The sequence below is a fragment of the Botryllus schlosseri genome, chromosome 2 (genome assembly GCF_051294905.1).
Source record: "Botryllus schlosseri isolate E-star chromosome 2, Bs_hap1, whole genome shotgun sequence".
Taxonomy (NCBI): domain Eukaryota; kingdom Metazoa; phylum Chordata; class Ascidiacea; order Stolidobranchia; family Styelidae; genus Botryllus; species Botryllus schlosseri.
In genome coordinates, this window is record NC_137237.1 from 36903612 (window position 1) to 36926427 (window position 22816).

The window sequence follows — 22816 nt, forward strand, 5'->3', positions numbered from 1 at the left end:
TCCTAGATTTCGTTATCTGAATCAAATTCGCCATCTTCTCGATGCGGCAAAGTCCATATTTTCGGCTTCTTCCACATTTCATAGTTGCTATCCAACATAAAAGATCATTTGCCCAATTTTCCGCCTCTTCTTTTTCTATAGCATAAAATACTCATTTGAACTGTTATGAAATTCTAATGATTTATACTGTGCTTGAAATTGAAGCCTAATACCTTACTCATTCGGAATCAAACCACTCAGAATTTGCCCAGCTTGTTATCAAGCTGAACGTATGTCAGTAGATTACGTTAATTATCCTACATTTTCTTGCAAAGCAATAACTTGAAAAATCCAAAGTAATTCAAATCATTGACTAAATAAATAACTTATCAACTTTTATATGCCATCGCCAAGAACGACACGACAAGCTACTAGGATTACCTAGTATATCCCTAGCTACTAGCTAGAGTGCTAGACGCTACCGCAGCTAGACGCAGTAAACTTGTCATGGTCACTGGGTTGAAACAAAACATTGAGGTCATAGGTTAACACGGGTTCGGTTTATCAGTTATAAGTTATAACTTTTATCAGTTCAATACACCACAAAAATTGCGATACAATGAAAAGATAGAAAGGTATCGAAACGACTTGGATAGTACTTGAAATCAGACACTCACCTTGGCCTTGGCGATGTAAAGATAAGGATGCGCAGATTGCACACTGCATGAAAAGTAGAAAGACTACACGGCTGATAGACGATACCACGAGGTAATCCCGGCACAGAATAAAATATAAGGCACATTTTAAAATCATCTCTCGTACATCGAAAAAGCAATCTAATATCACCAAGCTCCGAACTACTGCCATAGGTAAAGGCTTTGCTACTGCGATCTCCGGCAATGTAAATTGACGTCATCGCTACATACGGATGTATTGTGGGTAGTACCCTAAGTGATGTCATAGTGATAGCGACAGTTGAATCATAGATCACTATGTTGATTTAGTAAAGGCATGGGAAAATGAATGGAAATCTGTTTTCCATGGTACGGGAAGTTATGGAAAAGCGGGTACTGTTAAAATATATTTGATTCGTGACAGGTTTGTCGTATTATATGCGCCACTCGCTTCATACATAGCTTTTGCTACTTTATGTAAAATATCGTGGTCTGTGGTGTTGGCTGAGTGAGAATCAGAATCAGCAGTATCGCTCTGTCTCCTGTCTGGAAGTTTATGAAAACGAAATTCATGCACAAAACCGGTAAGTTACTGCCTATAATTTTTTCAAGTTGAGATTTTCTAGGAAATAAGTTCACTTGAAATTAAGTTGAAACTACCGGTACGGTAGTTCGTGTATACCGTATCACAGTTGCACTCTAACTTAGCAAAAAGCAGGGTTGTAACTAAGTCACAAGGTTCCGAGTCGCAAGTTTTGACTCGAGTCGAGTCACTTTCAATTCGTCATCGAGTCAAGTCCGAGTCCAAGTCACGAAATAGAGTTTCGAGTCCGAGTCATATTGTTTTGACTCAAGTCCTAGTCCAAGTCATTGTGTTGACTGTTCAGTTCCGAGTTAATGTCATGTGAAACCCACTTTTTACAACTCTGCTTGGTGATACAGTATGCTTCGCATTCGCAATATATATACCAATTTTCTCACTTCTGACAGTTTTAGTAGCATTTTCAAGTATCAGTATTGACAGACGAAATGAGAGTAGTGTGATAACTTCACTATTTTTGGAAATTACAATGAAATGCGCCTGTCCTGGTAGACCCAGCCTCGAGTCATGCAAGTCGACTCACTGGACTTCATCGAGTCGAGTCGAGACATTTTTATTTATTTTGAAATGACTCGAGTCAAGTCGAGTCACCAGACAATAGCGACTCGAGTCATTACAACCCTGGCAAAAAGCACTATGAAGTAGTGTAACTACTAGATAGCCAGTAACGATTTTGAATTGTGTGCAGGTAATCCAATGGAAAAGAGCCGAAAGAGAAGTTCTCGGACAAGATTGATATGCAAAAGCTGTCGTCGATCCATATCTTCGTCTTCCAAAGAAGATCACATAACGGCTGCTCATGGGGGCGATTGTTCAATTGAGTTTAGTGTGGAAGATCATCTTAAACAAAGCAAGCTAACTTTCAAACCCATTGCTCGGCCCGTTGAAGTTGAACAGTCTCAGCAGTCAGTACTGGTGCCAATCGACAGTGCACATGTAAACTCCTGCTCTCCTGAACTTGATATCCCTACTGTGGCAGTGTCTTGTCCTTCAGTGCGAGAAATACCTGTGATAGCGCCCAGTGATGATGCTTCTTCATCTGTTCCAAATTACAAAACCATTGCTATGTCAAATGTCGATCCTAGATCTAGTAGTGATTTGCAAACATCTGCTAATGATAACATTGAACCTCACCAACCAATTCTACAACGGTACAATCCGAAGAAGTATGATGATGAAAAAAGACCAAGAGATTTCAATCCGAAGCTTTTTAAAACTCACCCCTGGCTAACATTCAACGAGAAGGACAAGACTATAGAATGCTTTCCATGCATGAAATTTAACAAATCGAAGGAGGCATTCAAGTATTTACAATATAGGATGCCTCATAAGTTGACTATTCATGCAAAGTGTAAGTCTCATCTTACAGCAATGGAAAAATGGGTTAATCTCAAAATCAATTGCTTCAAAAAATCTTCGATTTTGACAAAAATGCGTGCATGCCACCAAGAAGAGGTAATGCAAAACAGGCGCTACTTGAAAGTGATAATAGAATGTCTGCTTTTCACTGTGCAGCAAAATATTGCCCAACGTAATTATACTGAAAACCGACTCCACATTGATGAAAAATCAGATAGCAACCGTGGGAATTTTCTGGAGCTCCTCAATTTCAGGTGTAAAGACATTCCATGGCTAGCGTCAAGACTGGAGCATTCGTTAGCACTACATAAACAGTGGACATCCCCAATTATCCAAAATGAAATCGTCGATATAGCAGCTGCTCAAGTACAGAAAGCAATTTGTACAAACATTGCTCAAGCTGGGATTTTCAGTCTCATAGTTGACGAGACGACCGATGTTAGTAATGATGAGCAATTGTCGCTTTGTATACGTCATCTGATACAAGGTCAAATCAAGGAAAGTTTCATTGGTTTTTATAATCCAAAAAACACTGAAGGCGAAACTTTGTTTCTTCTTGTAAAAAAAAGTGTTAGAAGATTTGGGATTGGACATTGAGAATTTGGTCGGACAGTGCTATGATGGGGCTTCTAACATGAGTGGAAAACACAAAGGTATAGCAACCAGAATACAGAAAATTGTACCACAGGCAGTATATGTACATTGTTATGCTCATCGTTTGAACTTGGCCCTTCAGGATACTCTGGAAGCAAATGCCATTTTGAGAAATGCCCTTGGTTTGATACAGTCGTTGCATAATTTTTTTCACACACCAAAAAGGGAAACTATTCTACGTGGTTTTTCTGATGAAGAGAAATTTGGCAAATATGTCAAACTGAAAGGAATTTGTGTGACACGCTGGGTATGTCGTTATAAAGCGGTGAATTCTATAGACATTCAAACCTGCCGAATAATATTGGCACTAAAGGCTTGCTCGAATGAAAAAGATTCGAAAACCTGTGTTGATGCTGCTGGTCTACTCAAGGCTGTCTGCGATTTCCAATTCCTTTTGGGACTTAAAATTTTGAATTGGATTTTCAAATTTACTGACAGCCTTTCCATCCATCTTCAAGGGACAGAAATTGATGTAGGAATTTCACAACAACTGGCAACAGCAACCATTTCATGCTTGCGTAATGCAAGGACTAAAACGGCATTTCATGGAATCTGGAAAGACGCTTGTAAATCTGTTGAACATCTGAAACGCCAGGATGTTGACATCGAGGTGACTCTACACCGGAGACAGCAGTGGCCATCTAAAAGGTTCCAAGCACTGGTTGGTGAGGATGGTGAGAGGGACGCAACTAGGGGGTTTTCTGATGAGGAAAGGATGTGCTATGAAGTGTACTTTGACGCGATTGATAGAATCTCTGCTGAGCTATCTGAACGGTTTGCCAACAACACGTCGAAAGTTCTTCTGTCGCTAGCAGAAATGGTTCAAGGGAAAGGAACTAAGGATGACTATAAAGAAATATCCGCCTTTTATTCCATAGATCAGGAATTGTTGGAATCTGAGTGTATTCTGTTCCAAAACTTAAATCCGCAAGGTATAATCAAAAGTGCTGGAGAATGTACGGAACTTCTTGTGTCTACAGGCATTGGAAAAACCCTTCCCCATTTCTCGAGGGCCGCACAGATTTTTGCCACTATTCCTGCGCGACATCTTGCACTGCTGAAAGGTCTTTTTCAGGGTTGAGAAGGCTCAAGACCTATCTGAGATCCACTATGGGGCAGCCACGTCTTACTAACATGGCGGTATTATACCTTGAAAGAGACATGACAAATAATATTTATATTGAGGATATCATAGATGTGTTTGGTATGCGCCATGGCAGAAACAAATACTTTTTTTGAATTGCCAACACTACCCAGAAATTGGGAAGCCTAGATTAATCTTGGACTCTGTATCAGTGTGTGTGTGTGTATCAGTCATTTGCTTTCAGTGTATTTCAGTCCTGAATATCCTGAATATGTGAAAAGTTGTTTCCAGTGCGACATCGAAACAAACAAATGCATTATAACTGCTTTTGTGATTCATTGTCTATTTGGGCGATAAAAATATTTTCGCATCCCTAATAGTTTTTGCTCCCATACACCTATGCTAACAGCTCCCCAGTCATTTCATGCTCGGAAAGTTTACAGAATTGGTTGATTATGCGGTAAGGAATTTCTAATTGGAATATATCCTGAAATAAAAATCCTTGTGCATTTTTATGATGATCGCTGTTTGCTTCTCCAAAATATCGGTCATGCTGGTTGGACCGGTATAAAGCTCGAGCAAGCTTGGCAATTGGAAAAGTTCACGTCTTGGTAAATTTCTGTGATATTAATGGCTCACCGGGGAATCCGGACAGTGCCATTTTCACCATAAACCTCAGTTATAATCTTTACGATGAACGGATATATTCGACTGGGGTCTACAATAACTTATCGATAACTTAATTTATCGTAGGCTCCGATTCGACTCATAAACTTTGGAGAATAGGTCCGTCAAGTATAAGCGATATCTTTCCTCGCAACCATAAATTCATGTCCGAGGCCAGGGTTGCAGTGCTTCGAATAATCCACGATTGTTTGAAACAGACAGTGAAATCATGCAAGGCAGTTTCCCTCAAAAAGCCATCACACCTCGCAGTGCATGAACGACTGCTCAAATACTCCGTATTTATCACAGCACACAATGAATCGAACTTTCTACGGATCTGGGTGACTGCTGAATCAGTCCATTGATGGGCGGAATCGATATTATCAAGTAACAATGGACTTTTCCGGTACAGCTGATTTAATAGGCCGACGACCCTAAATTGCCTTGACTGAATCAATTTCGCATTTTCAATGTGTATTTGACTGCTTCATTCATTAATCGTTTCAACACTACGCAGTATAGTTGACTTTCAAACCTGCACCGCCCCCATTTGCTCTCACCACCAAATTTTGTAGCCACTGCCCCCCAATCACCCATTTCTTGCCCAGCGCCCCCTTTCACGCTCGCAAACGCCCCCAGCAGACGCTGGCGCCCACTTGGGGACCATTGGTATCGATACAATGCCGTTAAGTATCAATGATTACGTGTAATCGATCAATATATCATTATGGTTCAACAGTGACATCGAAAAACAGAATGACCGAATCGCCGCGAACAGACTTCAACGTTCGTAATCAATTGTAGCTACGGTAATACTAAAACATAACAATCGCTGGCATCTTATCATACGCGCAAGTTCGTCAACAAGAGAAGCCTGTATAGAATTGGTATTGACGCCTGTAGCCTACTGCTCGTGCGGTGGTGCGTATTATGCATGGGTACAGGCTTTTTTTCCAGGAATGACATGGCATTTTTAGGGTGCGTATTATATATGGTTATTAATATGCATGGGAAATTACGGTAAAAGTAACTTAACTGAATTAGAAATTAGGTATCCCGGATCAGACAATGAGAAAAATAATTGGATTCTGGATTCTATCCCATTCCCGGAAAATCTGCAGGATTCCTATGTGGTTAGAATTCAAAATCCTCATCCACTACATCTCGAGCTTACTATATCTCGTCTGATAAATATTGTTGCATAGCGTCTTCCTGCAATCGGAACTATGCTCAATCATTCTACAATTCCCCACTATCATCACAAAATTCCATTTTGCAAAACTCATATTATTATAGGAATGATAACTCGGATTTGATGAGCAAGAGAATGTGAATTTCGATACATTTCGTAGTGATGCCAACCCTGCAGGTATGAAACCCATTTCAGTTCATTCTTTCGTCGATGGACAAGACGGATTACCATCCACATATTCCCCAACTTTGGGCGGGGTGAACTCTTCAAAGTAGTTCTGAATATATATAGTCGAACAATGATTATAATTTCAAGTTGCTGTTATATAATTAACACCCACCAGTATTGCATCGCTTTTATAGAGACAACTCGCGTATTGCTTTGTATTCTCCATGAATTCCTGAGCAAACGCGCGCTTGCCGTCGTCCCACACCACCTTAATATTTCATGTATGAGTATGAGAAGTACAGAAAGTGAAATGCCAATAGGGGTATCGACCTAATCATTGAACTATGTTTGGACGCAGGTTGAGATATTAAACCGGAAAATTAGCATGAAGATTGTGTAGCCTATTTATAGTTTGGATACGCACAACGTACCATAGTCCTACGAATTTAAAAACTCTGTTTATATCAGAATATATCAATTTTGTATTCCTAGTTGCTAAATCGTTGCAAATGGCAGTAACTCGTGTCTACTTCAAAAACTAACGAGGACATCAAGTTTACCTGTGAAATTTATTTCGATTAATTACGTGTTTGTAGCCTATAAGAAGGCGAAGTGCGGTCTACGATCGAGTAAAATTGTAGCTCGCAAGATAGCCATTCTTATTGTTTATCAGAAAGAGTCATGTATGAATAAAAATATTAGTATAATCGGAATTCAAACTGACTCCTGAAAAAAGTTTCTCCCATAAGATTTCCATTGCGCTCCAATAATTATATATGATTTCCATTCCAACCCGCTCCACTTCTTTTGGATCCAGCGATACGTTTAAGCCATTGGCGAGCACACTAAGATTTTCTAAGTAAAAGAAATTGGATTATATCAATAATCAAAAGTTATCTCGATAAGGAAATATTATCAGATTCAGAAATCACCATAGACTTTGCCCCTCGACCCACATAGGGTCATACGTAACGGTGGGTAATGTAGAATGTAGGCAATGCACATTTCGCTGGTAGTTGGTAGCCCGCCCTGTAACATGATGGTTAAGAGTTATGAGTGTCCCTATTCAACAGTCCGAATTATCAGAATCGCACCGGTGTGATATTTGTTCTGTCCAAGGTTGTGTAACCACATTCGAGTGTCAACGAATCTCCCGCCTTCAGGGATTTTGGCTCCTCGAAGTACTGAATTTCCTGATAATTGAAGTCGTAATGGTCGTCCGACGCCACGGCCAGAAGCTCCGTTCCATTTCTATATTCAAGAAAATTTAAGAATAATTTTAACCCCAATTTAGCCGAGCTATAAGCCGTAGATCAGTGATTTCAAACTGGTCAGTAAAGAAGAATTTCCAAATGCCACAGTTTTGTATTCAATTTGCCAAATATGCCAATCTCTTCTCACGATTTGACTTAAATTGTTGTTCCGCCCATAGATGCTGTAGGCCTGATTTCGAAGACAGTTATTTTGATTGGACGGCGAAATTGAACAGAGCGTTTTGTGTGTGCATTACAATTGGAAGGCTTTGCGAACGCGGATTGGAAATCGCAATCCAGCCCGATAATAATCAGCAAACAAGTGCCATGACGCGAGCTATAATCCGAATTCAGAACCAATTTATGTTCGAGTAAAAGGACAAATTACTGCTTAAATAGGAGCTTTCACGATTTTAATTATATAATACGTGAATTCGTGTCCACTTGATACTCTCGTATTCTCGCGCAATCTCACTTGCGTGAGTCTAGTTTCAACTTGCTACTCACGCAACTCGTTGTGCGCAGAACTGCGTTCTCATTTGTTTGGTCATATCTCATGGCCAGTCTCACAATGACACTTGCATTAGACGTGGTTCGAACACTGAAACGCGTTGGAAACCACTGTAGTAGATAAAGCTGATCTCCCACCTATTTCAGTAGACTTTTGGACTTGTTGAAAGTTTTTATCTCAATTTCGGATTCTGAATTTTATTTTCAGTTTTGACTGAAGACAGGTTAGAACACCTGAATAATGAAAGAATCACAATAGTCAGAGTTATAGTGATCAGTGTTTGTGATTTTGATCAAATTTGGGGTGATGAGTAATTATTTCCATCCGTCGATCTACCAGATTGAAGCAAGCAACCAAAATAATTGCCTGAAGTGACGCAGCCTCATCTTTGTACCCGCTAAATGGGAATGGACAAATACGCCAAAAATCTTGACCTCGTCCACACCAGCCCCCTTCATTGCCTGAACAACAATGCTGCGTTAAAGAAGACGGTGTATTTTGGGTTCAAGTGGGCATTAATACCGTGTTCAAACAGTTCTCCCGGCAATAACCACCAAGCTGGAAATTGTCAGCTCCTGGAGGTATCCATATCGTGGTGAGGGAATGTTCGATATCGAACAGGCCAACCAGCGTTCCTGGCTTTTCCTTAACATACGATATTCGCATGCCGGAACTGTCAACAAACTCTAAGCGAAAAAGCTGTAAATAGACTGAAAATAGTCCACATTCAGATCGCGTCACCTCTTCCTTCTGGATTGTCATAGTGCATTTCCACGAGAACATATTGAGGGTGGCTGTAACCGCCTACTGGAAATCCAGAGTCCGTTGGAAATACAGTTCCCGAACCGCCCACGGCCCAACCTCCCAAAATCTTACTGCATCCCGCAAAGAAGGGATTTATCTCATCGTAGCACGAATACGAGCTGGTCAGCTGTTTTTGACTCTGAAATTAGACGGCTGCAGCTACATCTCGAACATACAAATTTTAAGAACCAGCATAACTATTACAGAGATCTTGAATCGGTGACTCCTTAATATGCCCAATCCTGCATATGGCTGTTTTGATGATGACATCGGACTCTACGATTTCCTATAAGTTTATTATATGCTGGCACTTCTTAATTGGCATCTATTGCAGGAATTTTCTTTTAACTTTCTATGACGAGACAAATCAGTATTGTTGTGACAGCTAAGATAAGCCGTTGTGGGGTCAGTATTAACAAGATCCCATTTTTTTTTGTACAAGTACAACTAATTTCTAGAGTAACATCAGGATGTCCGAGAAGGAATGAAAGTTGAAGAAGGAATTATAACTAGTATCTTACATTTCAGGTGAGGATATAGGAAATAGTATTCGTCGGAAGAACAGATTCTGCGGTGTGTCAGGGTTACCATATTTTGCGATTCGAACGAGAGGACACTTTTCAAAAATCTGAAAGTTGTGGTACCGAAAAAGAAAACTGGTATGGTAGGCCTACTCTGTTCACTAAAAAAGGTCATCTTTCCCGTCTCTACTTCCGGGATACCCGTCGCAACGTATTTTTCATTGACTGCCTTGCCAACTCCAGCGTTCGCTGCGTCCGAGTCGAGTTTACGATCACATTTTAATACTTTTTCCAAAAGAAGAGAATATTTTAGCGTCTTTCGAGGGCACTTTCAATTTAATGAAAAAAGAGAACAAATACTCAAGAGGACATATGGTAACCCTAGTTTCATATGCAATCATAAAATTACGTCAATGAAATGGTCCAATATAAAGCGGCATTTCGACTTGCGTCACTGCCACATCGATTTTATCACTCAACACCAAAAGAAGCATTAACTGTAACAAACGTGTTACCGAAGAATGAACAGTAAATCCACAATTGCTGGTTTCGCTTCGAAATTTACATTTCATTGCCTTCAGTATAGAGATTTATCATACGTCTCCTACAGACATGCAAGTTAAAATTTGTGGCGTCCAAAGCACACCCAGAAGTTACCGTCGTCTGTTCTATTACAATGAAAATCGTTCGCAAAAGTTTACTCACAATCTCCACGTCACACAAGAATATGGTGACGTGATGAACATTACGTTCGTTTCCTTTGGTGAAATATGGATGTATCTGAAAAAATGATAAAGTTTCAGCGTTGACATCGAAAGGACGTATACACCACATTTTTCGTATCATCTTTTCGTACGCAATGCTTTAAGCTGCTGCATAATAGCATGTTTAGCTACCGTTTTCAGTGGAATGTGTCAGGATATTTGCTTCTAGGGATTTGCAGTCAGTTTGTATCCGGCGCCCAAACTTGTGTATAGCTCCAACTTACTCCGGTAATATAAATGGTTTCGTTTGCTTCGGAAAACTTCGCAAACTCGCACAAGTAATATGTAGATTTCGCTGGCACAAGAAAATCCGACGGACCGATGTTGGCCTGAAATTCCTCATTCAACTCGGCTGTAAAAGTAATTGAATTGAGCGGTTGAATTATTGTCAAATCGCTATGTTACAAAAACGGTTCACGTTAACAACAAATTACCTAACTTTACAGGTAAAACATATTCAGTGTAGGCGAGGTCAATGGACTATCTGAACAACACAAGTATTGTAAATATTGTGGCTTTCACGTTTATGGCATCCTTATATAGCCAAGTTGTAGTTTTATAAAACAACATTTGACCAATATTCTCGACGAATGTAATTAGAGTCTATTCAGGAATTCACATTGGTAGATGATGCATCATTGTCGAGTGCGTATGATCGTGCGATGTCAATCCTATCATATGCACGACGCAAGTCAAGACTTTGTTCGCTAGTGATATTGTGTCGTTTTAATGCTCATATATGTGGAAAAGATGAATTAATCTATTATGTATCATATTCCATTCTTCAAATATCTTTGGAAACGCCAGCGGAACGTGATACTATAAAATTTTATGTAGCATTTATGATTATATATTCATTCGAAGAGACTTTTGGGGGTACAAAACTTTATTATACATTTTAATAATATATTCATATCATAATTATATTAAAACCCTAAGCTTTTCGAGCTGACACTCTTCAGGGGCGATTGTCAGCAAATAGAGAATTTCAAAAACTTGCACGCAACTACATTGCATACATCCAAGTGTGATGTCATAAAAACGAAAACAACATTGAGTACAGGGAAACCGAGAGCGCACATATCCTATGAATCATCATCAATGACTAAAGATCATCTCTACCTGAGCAGAGAATGAGGCCTGATAAATATCAGAAATACCTAGCGTACATGAATAATTTTGTACTAAAAGCGAAATATATTACTGGTGAATGATACTCACATGATTTCCGTATCGTAATTGGATTGATTAGCTTCAGGCTTATGCCACCTGAAGATAACTTGAAAGCTCATTGCTACAGCAAAATATTGTCCATAAAGAGCAACGCATCTTACCTCTGTTCCATCCATGGTAATAGCCGAAATGTGGTTTGTCGCCATGTAAATCATTTGTCCCATACGCCCATATTACCTTGTACGTACCAGACTACAATAAAAAAAGTAGCGGTTAGCATAAAGGATGGTCCAAAAATACGCTTCGCACTCACTGTCGGTATGCCTACCTTGGAAATTCGGGGGCTTGAATTTACCAACGAACCCTGGAAGATCTATCAGGTGGACGTTTTTGTGGGATAACAGAAAGATTCAGTAACATTTCTGAGCAAAATTCTTTGAAGTCCAGTTTGCTGTTACTAACTGCATCACGGAGGTAGCAACAGTGTTGGGATCAAGTCACTACCTTCGAGTCACGAGTCATTTCGAGTCATTGCATATCTTGACTCGAGTCAAGTCAAGTCAACCGATTTTCGAAGGTGACTTGAGTCAAGTCAAGTCAAGTCATGAGTCAAGTCACAATTCAAGTCAGATTGAATTTACGAAGTATGAGTCATCACTCATTCAAATTCAATTCAAAGTCATTGCATTTTGATAGCTGTGTCAAAGACAGATTAATTGGTCATTTATATTGAATCAAATAACGAATATAAAGTTGAACAAACATGCCAAAAGACGTTGTATCGCTCGCAAACACGTAGAACTGCTAATAAAATAAGTGAGTAGCTGTACAGTTACATATGATACAGTCAGCTATTATCAGCCAAAATATAGAACCGAATACGAAACCCCGAAAAGTTGAAACAAAATGATACGGTACAATGGCCTACACTACCCATCTTCACATCCGTAAGAATATAAACGCACATAAGCTACTATATTTGTTCAATTTAAATCAGTGTCTCCCAAACTTTTTTGAGCTACCGCCCCCCTGGACAACGAATGGAGTGCCACCGCCCCCCGAAACCCCCCTCACCACACCTGATCATAAAACGAAAGTGGTTCTGCATTTAATATAGCTAATAACGAGACGAATGAAGCTGGTGTATAGGCTAATTATCATCATTCTCGTCATATTGGGTTTGAGTTTTGATAGGAACAATATCAGTCTAAAATCTCCAGTGTTCACTTCATGTAGGCCTTCTGGCAAGTCGGTTTCTGATGTTAGTCAGGAACTTGGTCACGGCGCTGAGAACACGTTCTATCAAATATAAGCGGGGAGGACAACGACAAAAAAAGCCAACCCGACTCCTGTGAGAGTGTTTATTTTTTATTCAATTGTGTATCCAGAACGATTGATTGGAGATTTTGAACTCAAAATTTTTCTACACTTCAATTAGGGCTAACATATTTTGGGAATCTGAAAAGAGGAAGCTTTTTCAAGATTGTCAGATTTACAATACTGGAATAAAATCCGGAAAAATGGTAAATTTTTTCTGAGTTAGTAGAAAAAAAGGTCATTTTTTCTGGCTCAGGTCCCAAAAAATCCGTCGAGCACTGATTTCCTATATCTCAGTCAAATCTCCACATACATTTAACCGAAATTTTAAAAAATAGGACAAATTCTCAAAAAAGAGGACATTTAGGCGTCCTCCGAGGGCACTTTCAAATAAAGTCATAAAAGAGGACGAATCCTCTTAAAAGACTACATTGTAATCAGCTGCTCAAACATTTCATGCCTGGAAACTACACAGAAAGGATTGAATATCCGGCGATGAATTTCTAATTGGAATATATCCTGGAACCAAATCACCATCCTCGTGTAATTTTGTGAGATGTTTGATTAATGTTTCTCCATCAAAATCAGGTATTCGAGCTGGACCGGCAGCTCAAAGCAAGCTTGAGAATCGGAACAGTTGTTTTGCTGCAAAATTCCGGTGAATTATTGATGACTTGTCATCGAATACGGACAGTGCCATGTTCACCTCTATCATTACTAAGAATGGATATATTCTACCCTTAAATTTTGAGAAATACGACAGTCAAGTAGGAGTGATGTCATTTCTCGCAACCAGAACGCCGTGTCGAAGGCCACGGTGACAGCGCTGTGGAAAATCCTCGATCGTTTGAAACAGATAATAAAATCACGCAAGACAGTTTTTCTTAAAAAGCCATCACATCTTGCAGTGAGCAATAAATGCTCAAATACACTTCGTAGTTCTCACAACAGCACATAATGAACCACGCTTGTCGGGGATGATGCCGACTGCTAAATTAGTCTATTGATGAGCAGGAATAACATTGTCAAGTAACAATGGACTTTTCCGATACAGGTAAATGAATAGACGGACGACCCTAAATTGCCCTTACTTAATCTATTATGCATTTTCCTGCGAATCTAGCTGCTTTATTATTCAATCGTTTAACACTATACGCAGCAGTTGCCTTATTCTAAATCTACACTCCCCGCATTTGCTTTCAGCGCCCCCCTACCGCCCCATTTTCTAGCCAGCGCCCCCCAATCGCCCATTTCATGACCAGCGCCCCCTTCACGCTCGCGAACGCCCTCAGGGGGCGCTGGCGCCCACTTTGGGAACCACTGATTTAAATCATACGAGAGGGGGGGCAAAGGTGAGCACTTCGCAACGTAAGCATTGAGCCGTCCAAGAAACAGAGAAACATTGAAATTCGATTAATCTACTACTAGTACGACAACGTAAGCTGTGATCGTTTCGTTTGCGTCAATTTATTTGTGATGTAACAATCGAGGATCAGTGTAACGTACAAGCAGTGGTTGCTCTCACAAGTGACACCGGCGTATCTCGAACAATCCGAACATACACAAGATACAGTGATTTGATCGACGCCGTTTAGTTAATGACTTGAAATTGACTAGTAAATTTTTCTCCGAGTCACGAGTCAATGCTGATTTCTGAAGCTCCGAGTCAAGTCAAGTCAAATCATTTTTCCAAAGCCACTCGAGTAAAGTCAATTCATACAGAAAAGTTGACTCGAGTCAAGTCATGACCCGAGTCATCCCAACACTGGGTAGCAAAACTATGATGTACCTTGCATGGTAATTATTTATATTTTCTGGGAAGCGAGTGGCGCAGTTGGTTAAACACTGCAGTCACGACACCAAGGACGTAGGTTGGAATCTCGGCTCTGACCAACTTCTACGTGTCGGAGGTTTCTCCTGGCTCTTCATCGCCGACCTCACTACTAAGGTAGTGGATTGAAAGCCCAGACAAAAAGTGAGCCGTGCGACAAGTCGGCAGCAGAGACCACGACGGGGACGCGTGGGAGCGAGAGAGAATGAAGAATGACAGCGAGAGAGATTGAAAGACGTACCCAAGAATACAAAAAGCAAAGACTTATGGACATTATGAAATTCGTGTCGTGGAGCACAAGGCCTTAAAAGGCGTGAACATGAATACATACATACATTTATATTTTCTAAAATTCAGCTCGAGATAACACATTGCTCTGGTAACGAATATAATAGGTCTTCTCCCTTTCATTGCTAATTAAATCAGGCTTGGGAACGAGCTATAGGGTGACAACGCGATGATGTCAGAAGCATCGGTGTCTTATGCCACCTCTCAAAGGACATTTGTCATCCGTGGTGCAAAATGTTGCAAGGTATCCTGCGGTTATTCGAGCAGTCATAAGATACTGGGTGCAAAAGATGGACACTAACTAGCCTAAAATTGATCGCAAAGCGCCAGAAGAGACTTCCGGCGGACGTTTACGAACGAGTTGTTATGAAACATTATGGCGGCCGCGGGCTATTTGACAACACGTTTCACAACTGTCGCATCGTCGTGCGTGACATCTTACGTAAGGTCCTGAGCCTACTCTGATAAATCACCGGAACTTTTACAATATCTTTTCCAGAGAGTGACATGGAAGAAAGTAAAAGTGTTATCGAGTACTACTATCGCACCAATAAGAATGAAAAAGCGATCCTAATCCTAATTTCTATAAGCGAACTGCAATGTCGATCAATGTAACTAGCGGCTAGATGCAGTATCGTATTTTTGAACGCCACGGTGTAACTGAACAATGCTACTCAATGCGAATAGACTGCAAAATGTACTTCAGTACTCCATAAAATGAAAGTTCTTCGATAATCCGATAATACCTCTGGGGTTGCAAATGATATGATGAGTAGGGCGATTTTTTTACCTAAAAACGGAAGATTTGTCCTAAAAAATCAAACTTCTGACATTTTTTACTCTAAAAATTCAAATTTGATCGAAAGTATGCAAATTAGGTGTTTTCCCCGAATAATGTTAGATTTGTACTACTTTTCTTTATTTCTGGTTGGAACTGTCTGTCCTTACGAAGTAGTCTGACATGAAAAAACTTTTTTGACTCAACAGCGAAAGATACTTTCCTACATTCTCGAGTAAAAAGTGCCTGTCTTTACTAAGTAGCTTGCTTGGAATGGAAAGAACGTTCAACAGCAGCAGTTGTTGGCTGACGCCACTGTAGTTGTGCGTACACTGCTGGTGACACACTGTGTTGCTTCATTCCGACAATGGTGTCTACATCACAATTTTTCATCATGCGCTTCTTGATATAAGAACCATGCAATGCCCACGCAGTCTTGCTTCAGTTAGGATATTGCGGTAGGTCGGGCATAACAACATATCAGTCTATTTGTTTCATTTGAATGTTTATCATTCACAATGAGCAGACGATGAGCCGTCTACAACGGTAGGCCTATAAAGTAGGCTACAAGCTGTAACATGTCAAATGATAAGTTCACCGACAGTACAAAATCTACGATACAAACGAAATGCAGGTTGCAATAACATTTTTACGTTGTAAACAATTTTGACATTTTTTGACCTAACGCTACAATTTTGACAAAATTTTGACTTTTTTCGAAATGTCAAAAAAATCGCCCTGATGAGATATAGTGAAATTTAATTAGTTATCAAACAAATAATAAATCATGCGTTCGATGTTTGATTAGATAATGTAAATAGTAATCAAATGGATATTCGCGTGGACTAATGCCTGGTGACAAGGTTAGATAACGACCGTTGTAATCTTACCTCTAGATCCATGTCATCTGAGTTACAAATCAGTCTATTTCGACGTATGGTGACTCCGGTGTGAGTTTCGTTTTCCCAGCCCCCGATAACCTCGATGCTCTGGTCCTGGTCTACAACTGGCACTCCGTTTCGATCAGAATGACAGTCCTGTTGCAGACGGGTATAAAAACGTAGATTTACTGTTATCCTGGACCCATGTGAACTAAAATTCAAATTAGGTTTGAACGGAAAATTGTCTCCCTGGAAAGCTTATCTTTACTCACTAAGCCAGAAAGTTTGCAGCTATTCGAAAATCTATATATACATATGGCGTAGATAGATGTCGGCCATATACAGTGACAGTTATATACATACTCAGATGATCCAACCCGATAAATGCATTTCAACAGGGAGTTTCAAAAAATAACATGAAATGAAAACAGCGTTACAAGTGGCAAGAGAAAACTATTGCATAAGATGTGTATATTTTTTAGCTGCGAGCGAAGTGAAACTGGGCAATTCTTCTGTGTGCATTGTCTGTTTTGTTGTTCATGTCCACCATGATTTTCCACCGAGTACACGTGTCGTCAGTTGTCTTCAACTGAGATAATAATGGGTGCTATTGAAGATTGTAATTCTGGTACTTCAGTTAAGCCTTGATTAATTTTGGAACGTCTGGTTGATATCATGTCTCACCAAAGCGTACGCTTCGCCCGATCTGACTCCCGCCATAATAATATCCGCACCATTCATAGACGTGGTTCGAGAAAATCCAACTCCCACCCATCCTTTTGTTGGAGCAATGATCTAATAAAATTTAACCATGAATCGGAAAGGAAAGAAGAATTGAGATGCGCATTCTACTTTACTTGCATTGTGATGGTACTTTCATCAAAATCCCAATACAGATTCACTGGTTGCAGATGATCTAATACTGCGTTGTACGGGAAACCGATAGGTTCAGACTCAATGGGTGTCATCGGCGGTGTTTTCCCGGAGGCTGCCGTAAATAAGTAGCCTACTGTTAGTGACATTGATTTAATCCAGTGGTTCTCAACCGTTATGCCGCGGCACACTATAGTGTGCAAATTAGATCGCCCAGTGTGCTGCGAAAAATTGTGGTAAAAGAGGTGGACGCAGAACCAATATTAATGAATTAAAATGTTGAGTGTGGCACAATCGATGGTTCTAATATTTTACCCGCTCAGGACACACAATGTACAATGCGATGCAATTAACAGCTAGGAAGACATCGAAATAACAAGTTTCTGTCTCTCAATCTCAAAGCCAATGGCTGCACAGTGTCATGACGCAGGTCGATGCGTTTTTTCTGTTTTTTCTAGTCATCATCTTGCCACTTCTTCGACATCTATGTTCATTTTACACTAACCCGATTTTGCTTGTTATGATTCGTGAGATGCCTGCCGACTAGTATGGCCCACTTCCACTCCAGACTTTTTGTATGACAACGCTCATGCAGATCCGATGGGGAGCCGGAGCCTAGATAAAGATAGGAATGGATTTTGGAGTCGACCTTGGCCGAACTCGAACGCGCAACACATTTATTATGCAGCGGTATAACGTGCCACTACGCTACTCGCCACTCAAGGTATCCGAAGTGCTATAGGGTGCTGAGAACTTTTTTCCCTTTGAGAGGATGCCACGAGGTCGAAAAGGTTTTGCCTTTCACCGCATTATGTCAGGAATGAAACTATTGCAAATTGTAATGGGTTTCGATATAGGGCCCTGGTCTGGCTTCCGTAGATCGGGTTTCATTCACAATATCAACATGCGCTGTGGCGCAGTGTTGCGATCACGATCATGAGGGGAGAGTTAGTTATCAGACCAATTAGTCAGAAGACCGATAGACGGTCGTATCCAGAGGTATAGCTTCTTTGACGGCGGCTAAAGGTTTATCCATTGCTCCGAATCTCCAACAGAGCTGCACTGTCAGCTATAAAACGGTATTTTAGGACTTTAAATGCAAACTCCACTCTAGCCAAAATGCAGGTAAAATGTAATCGCCGGAACTAACAGTATTATGACCAGTAAATCTTTGAATATAGGACTACCGCGTTAAACCATTAAAAGATACATATCACTAGTATTGGGATCAATTAACTTCCTACAATAACAAGTCACTATACGCGTCGTTGCACATTTTGACTCGAGTCAAGTCAAGTCACTCGATTGTTTGAGGTAACTGTTAAAACGAACAATTTACCTGTTTTCTGCTTCTGTTCTTTTCCTCTCAGTAACTCGATTTCAACAAAGCCTTGAAAGAATAATTATTCATTTTATATCTTTTCTTCTGTCAGAAGTGATATCAATTTATAATCACCTCTATCTGCGTCATGATATTCTAGCATTGTCAGTTCGTTCTTCATATCCATGTTACCGATCGCCCATAGAACTATAATCTTTCCAGCCTAAATTTGCAATACAGTTAGCAATTACCAAGATTGTGCATCATTAGAAATGCTACTTGAAGTAATATTTTAGTCACCATATTACCAATTACAATTACGATATCATCGGACAACTGTGTGTGATGCCGACATTTATCCACTATGGTTCAATTGTCTGCAGTCGGGACCATATCTCGCGAGACACATATGCCTTTTTCGAAGGTGACTTATGGCTCCCAGAGTAGTAGAATAAGTTGGCAGTTATCATTCAGCATAATTACGATATTGCAATGATCTGTATGGTTTTTCAAGACAAACATACATTCGCGGAGGCGTTGGCGCGGTACGTAACGAATTTGATGACTATAACGTCATGCGGTCGCTCGTTTCATAACTGAACATTGAACAATGAGAGAGAGAGAGAGATATGGTATTCTTTTTCGCCTGCACCATCGAGATGCTTTGACGACGGAGTTGCGATACGGCCCCATGAGGTCATCTAGTCTTCGCCCCCGTTTTTTTCTCCTCCATGCTATCCGTGATTGCTGAGCACCTAGCAGGATAGCTGCGGATACCAATTTTTGAGTCTTTGGTATGACCCGGCCGGGGATCGAACCCACGACCTACCGCTCGAGAAGCCGGACGCATAACCATTACTCTGACTCTTTATTCGAAATTTTCTGCCTTTCAACAGCAGTAGCGATGGAAACGAAAATGTGCACTATGTTACGGGACGTCGGATCAAACATATCGACTGATATAATTATGTAAATAGATGCGTTTCAGATTGATTCAATTATGAGACTATATCGTGAACAATCAAGAAATGCTACCGCGACAAACAAACCGCTGGACTATAATCGTTGAATATCGGTGATATAATTATTAGGACAGAAAATATCCTGACTTCTCAGAGACACATAATCCGAATTTATACCGCGAATAACAGTACTTTCCGTATACCGATTGAAAGCACGATTTAATGCGGAGATTAGCTTTAGGAAAACGCGAGAATCAAATTGCGAAGAGTTCTGCATTTAGTGGAAAGTGGATTTGTGGTAGTTTGGTGTTGGTATGTACTGATCGTGCCGGGACGCCAGTAAATCCGATTACCTGGTTTAATGAGTCCACGTGCTGTAATATCACATCGTTTTCACCACATACAAAATAGTGCACACGAAGAATCAAATTTAGTGAGCTTCGCCTTCGCGGCGCAATGTTGGCAAGAGCGATTTTAATCAGATCTTCAAGTGCTGTTTCTGTATAGTGCCTACCTGTATTGTTTTATCAAAGGCGTTGTTTGATATCAGCGGACGCGTCACTGTTATGGTCGTATGCGTTGCGTTTTCAATCCCGTCCGTAACTTGCACATTCTGTACCGCGTCAATGGAAGGAGGCCCATTGCTAGTAGCGTAACAATCCTGCAAATTAAAACATTGAAACGACCACTTATGGTCACTTTGTTTACGAGACGGACTAATTACAACTTAACAGACTGCGGCAATAATGCTCGCCTTCTCGAAATTTGAGATGGATTACTAAGACTTTTTGCAAGTCGATGTCATATTTGTTGCTCCGTGTATAGTCGGAATTTCATATCTGAGAGTTCCTTCAACAGTCATAACCTATCATATGCCATCAAACTATGCATTGGGATGGCGAACATTATAGTAGCACTTTTTAATATGTTTTGACATGACGATCAAGGGTGCGCGAAATTTTTCGCTATCATCAAGAGGGGGTTTGTGTGAAAACGTTCGAGAACCACTTGATTATATAGTTACATATCAACACAAGCATCATGCACGTCACATGAGCACAATTAAATGATAAAATTGTCCGCTTCATTTACGTATCCGTATGCCACGATGACTCTGACCATACAAAACGACCAGTTACATGATTATTTTCGTATACGAATATCCTTAGATTGGCGCTGAGGCTGCAGCTCTCAACAGACAAATAGCTAAGATATCTAGTCGAGTTTCGAAATACATGTCTTGGTTTCATCGCGTTCATAAATGTATTTTGATGCCTAGTATAATCTTGCATCGTATAAACAGCGATATATTGATGCATCTACACCATGACGAAATTCGAACCCTGTAAAACTATTCATATTAAATGTTGTATTAACTGAGGAATTTACCGACCCAAACGTAGTGTTTGTCGTTTCGTATTCCCCCTATGATAAGATCAGCCCCAGCCATTGAGCGAGTTGGCGCGAAGCCGATTCCTATCCATCCTTTCGTTTCCCCCGTGATCTGCATTAAAAACAGGGCGTTAAAATGTTTTCGTCTGTGAACACTGGCAAATTGGCGGAGTCGAATATGCGGGACTTGCAGCGCTTTCAGCTTCAGCTTTTTCGTGATAGATCTTTTCAGTGAAAAATACCGATGCCGAACATTTCAAGGAAAAATTTACAGCCACAGTTACAGTTGCGTTTAGGTTATATCAGGCCAGTGGTTACCAAGCCTCTTAGAACCCGAACCAAATCTGAGTTTGATGTGCGTCTCGCTACCCTTCCCAACATAGAAAAGGGATTTTTCATGGTAGCCGAGTACGTTTTTTTTAGTTGTTAGACAAGTCGCAAACAGTCAGTTGTAGTATGGAAAATACCTTCATTTCAATTGAATCTTGACGATAGTTCCATTGTAACAGAAAACCTGGGCTGAGTTGATGAGCATATTTCCAGCCTTCGATGCCGTTTGCATGACGGAAGTACAAATACATTACAAGTAGTACTACCCCCTTAAGATCCATCGCTTTCCGCAACATTATCGGACTGAGAAACGAAAGAGACTATAACACTAACTATAAAGCATGCCGTTGAAACGTGTTTATATAGAATTGTCTTTGCAGATTCTTGGTATGTGCAATTGTGCATCCTACCATATATGTTCAAGAACAACGCGATTTTGCAACAATTCCTTGCCGACGGCGTATGGTCTTTGTTCTGTTGCGGTCATTAGTGTAAGTTTCTCAAAACAATATTTTTCGGAGGATTAGAGCGTAATCACTGCGTTAAGGCTTTTGCAATTAACAGTCTGGAACTTGAAAGAAATTGTCATCCAGGGGTCGGGATGACTCTATTGATTATATGATATGACTCTCTGATAAATGTTCAGTTTGGCATTTAATTCTTATTTATCAATATAGCCACAACCCGTTTGAAAATTTTCATAGCAGCCATAATCATAATTTTTGCGGTATAGGTGAGATAGGTCTGTGTGCGGTCAACCAAGTAGCATCTCCATGGATCTTTGGGGCTCTGAACCCCGTCCTCTAACAATTCCTCAATTCTATATCAAATATTGCCTGCTTATCCAATATGATCGTGCTTTTTTTCTATAATAGGGCAAATATGGCACCTCCAAATTATTTATGTGTCTACATCGGGCAAATGTAATATGCAGAGTTCTATACGAAGTACGTGTAGTTGCAAAAAAATAAGGTTGACCAGGGGTGTTCAACCTCTTTGTTATTCACGCACGCGTACGCGTACGACTCGCGAGGCAATCCACGTAGGTATTCTTGCCTACGCAGACGACCTAGCCCTGCTTTCCCCGAACACCGCATCGGCACAGCGTCTCATTAACCAGCTAGAGGCCGCCGCCGCTCTTGTTGGCCTCCAGATCAACGCTAAGAAGACTGAAGTTCTGGCCATACCAGCTCTACCGGAGAACGCGACACCAATTCAACTGGGAGATATCGATCTCAAGTATGTAACGAGTTTTGTATACCTCGGTATTGACGTCGCTGACTCTGGAAAAGCGCTCAAGGCGAGGCGAGCAAAGGCCTGGGGCGCGGCAAGACGGCTACATAGCCTCTTCCATTCAAGTGCCTCAACCCAGCTCAAGACCCGCATCTTCCGTGCCACTGTCGAGCAGGTTCTTCTCTACGGAATAGAAGCACTCATGCT

The 22816-nt window shown here is 40.5% G+C and overlaps 2 protein-coding genes across 2 annotated transcripts; one reads left to right on the forward strand and one right to left on the reverse strand.

Moving 5' to 3' along the window:
* The first annotated feature begins 949 nt into the window (after positions 1-949).
* LOC145434683 (uncharacterized) lies at positions 950-4348 on the forward strand. The gene is made up of 3 exons (XM_080312029.1): positions 950-1237; positions 1943-3171; positions 3863-4348. Exons 1-3 carry the CDS (start codon positions 1210-1212, stop codon positions 4346-4348), a joined length of 1743 nt encoding a protein of 580 aa, XP_080168155.1. The 5' UTR covers positions 950-1209.
* Positions 4349-6288: 1940 nt separating this feature from the next.
* LOC145434545 (DBH-like monooxygenase protein 1 homolog) lies at positions 6289-21724 on the reverse strand. Its single transcript, XM_080311893.1, has 20 exons — positions 21514-21724; positions 21048-21158; positions 20169-20315; positions 18828-18915; positions 18711-18761; positions 17356-17486; positions 17183-17293; positions 16508-16654; positions 11565-11655; positions 11452-11499; positions 10455-10582; positions 10172-10246; positions 8883-9084; positions 8664-8827; positions 8508-8602; positions 7472-7628; positions 7310-7406; positions 7102-7232; positions 6550-6645; positions 6289-6486 (listed from the first exon to the last, which is right to left on the reverse strand). The coding sequence occupies exons 1-20, from the start codon at positions 21670-21672 to the stop codon at positions 6406-6408; spliced, it is 2310 nt and encodes a 769-aa protein (XP_080168019.1). The 5' UTR covers positions 21673-21724; the 3' UTR covers positions 6289-6405.
* Between the last annotated feature and the right edge of the window lie 1092 nt (positions 21725-22816).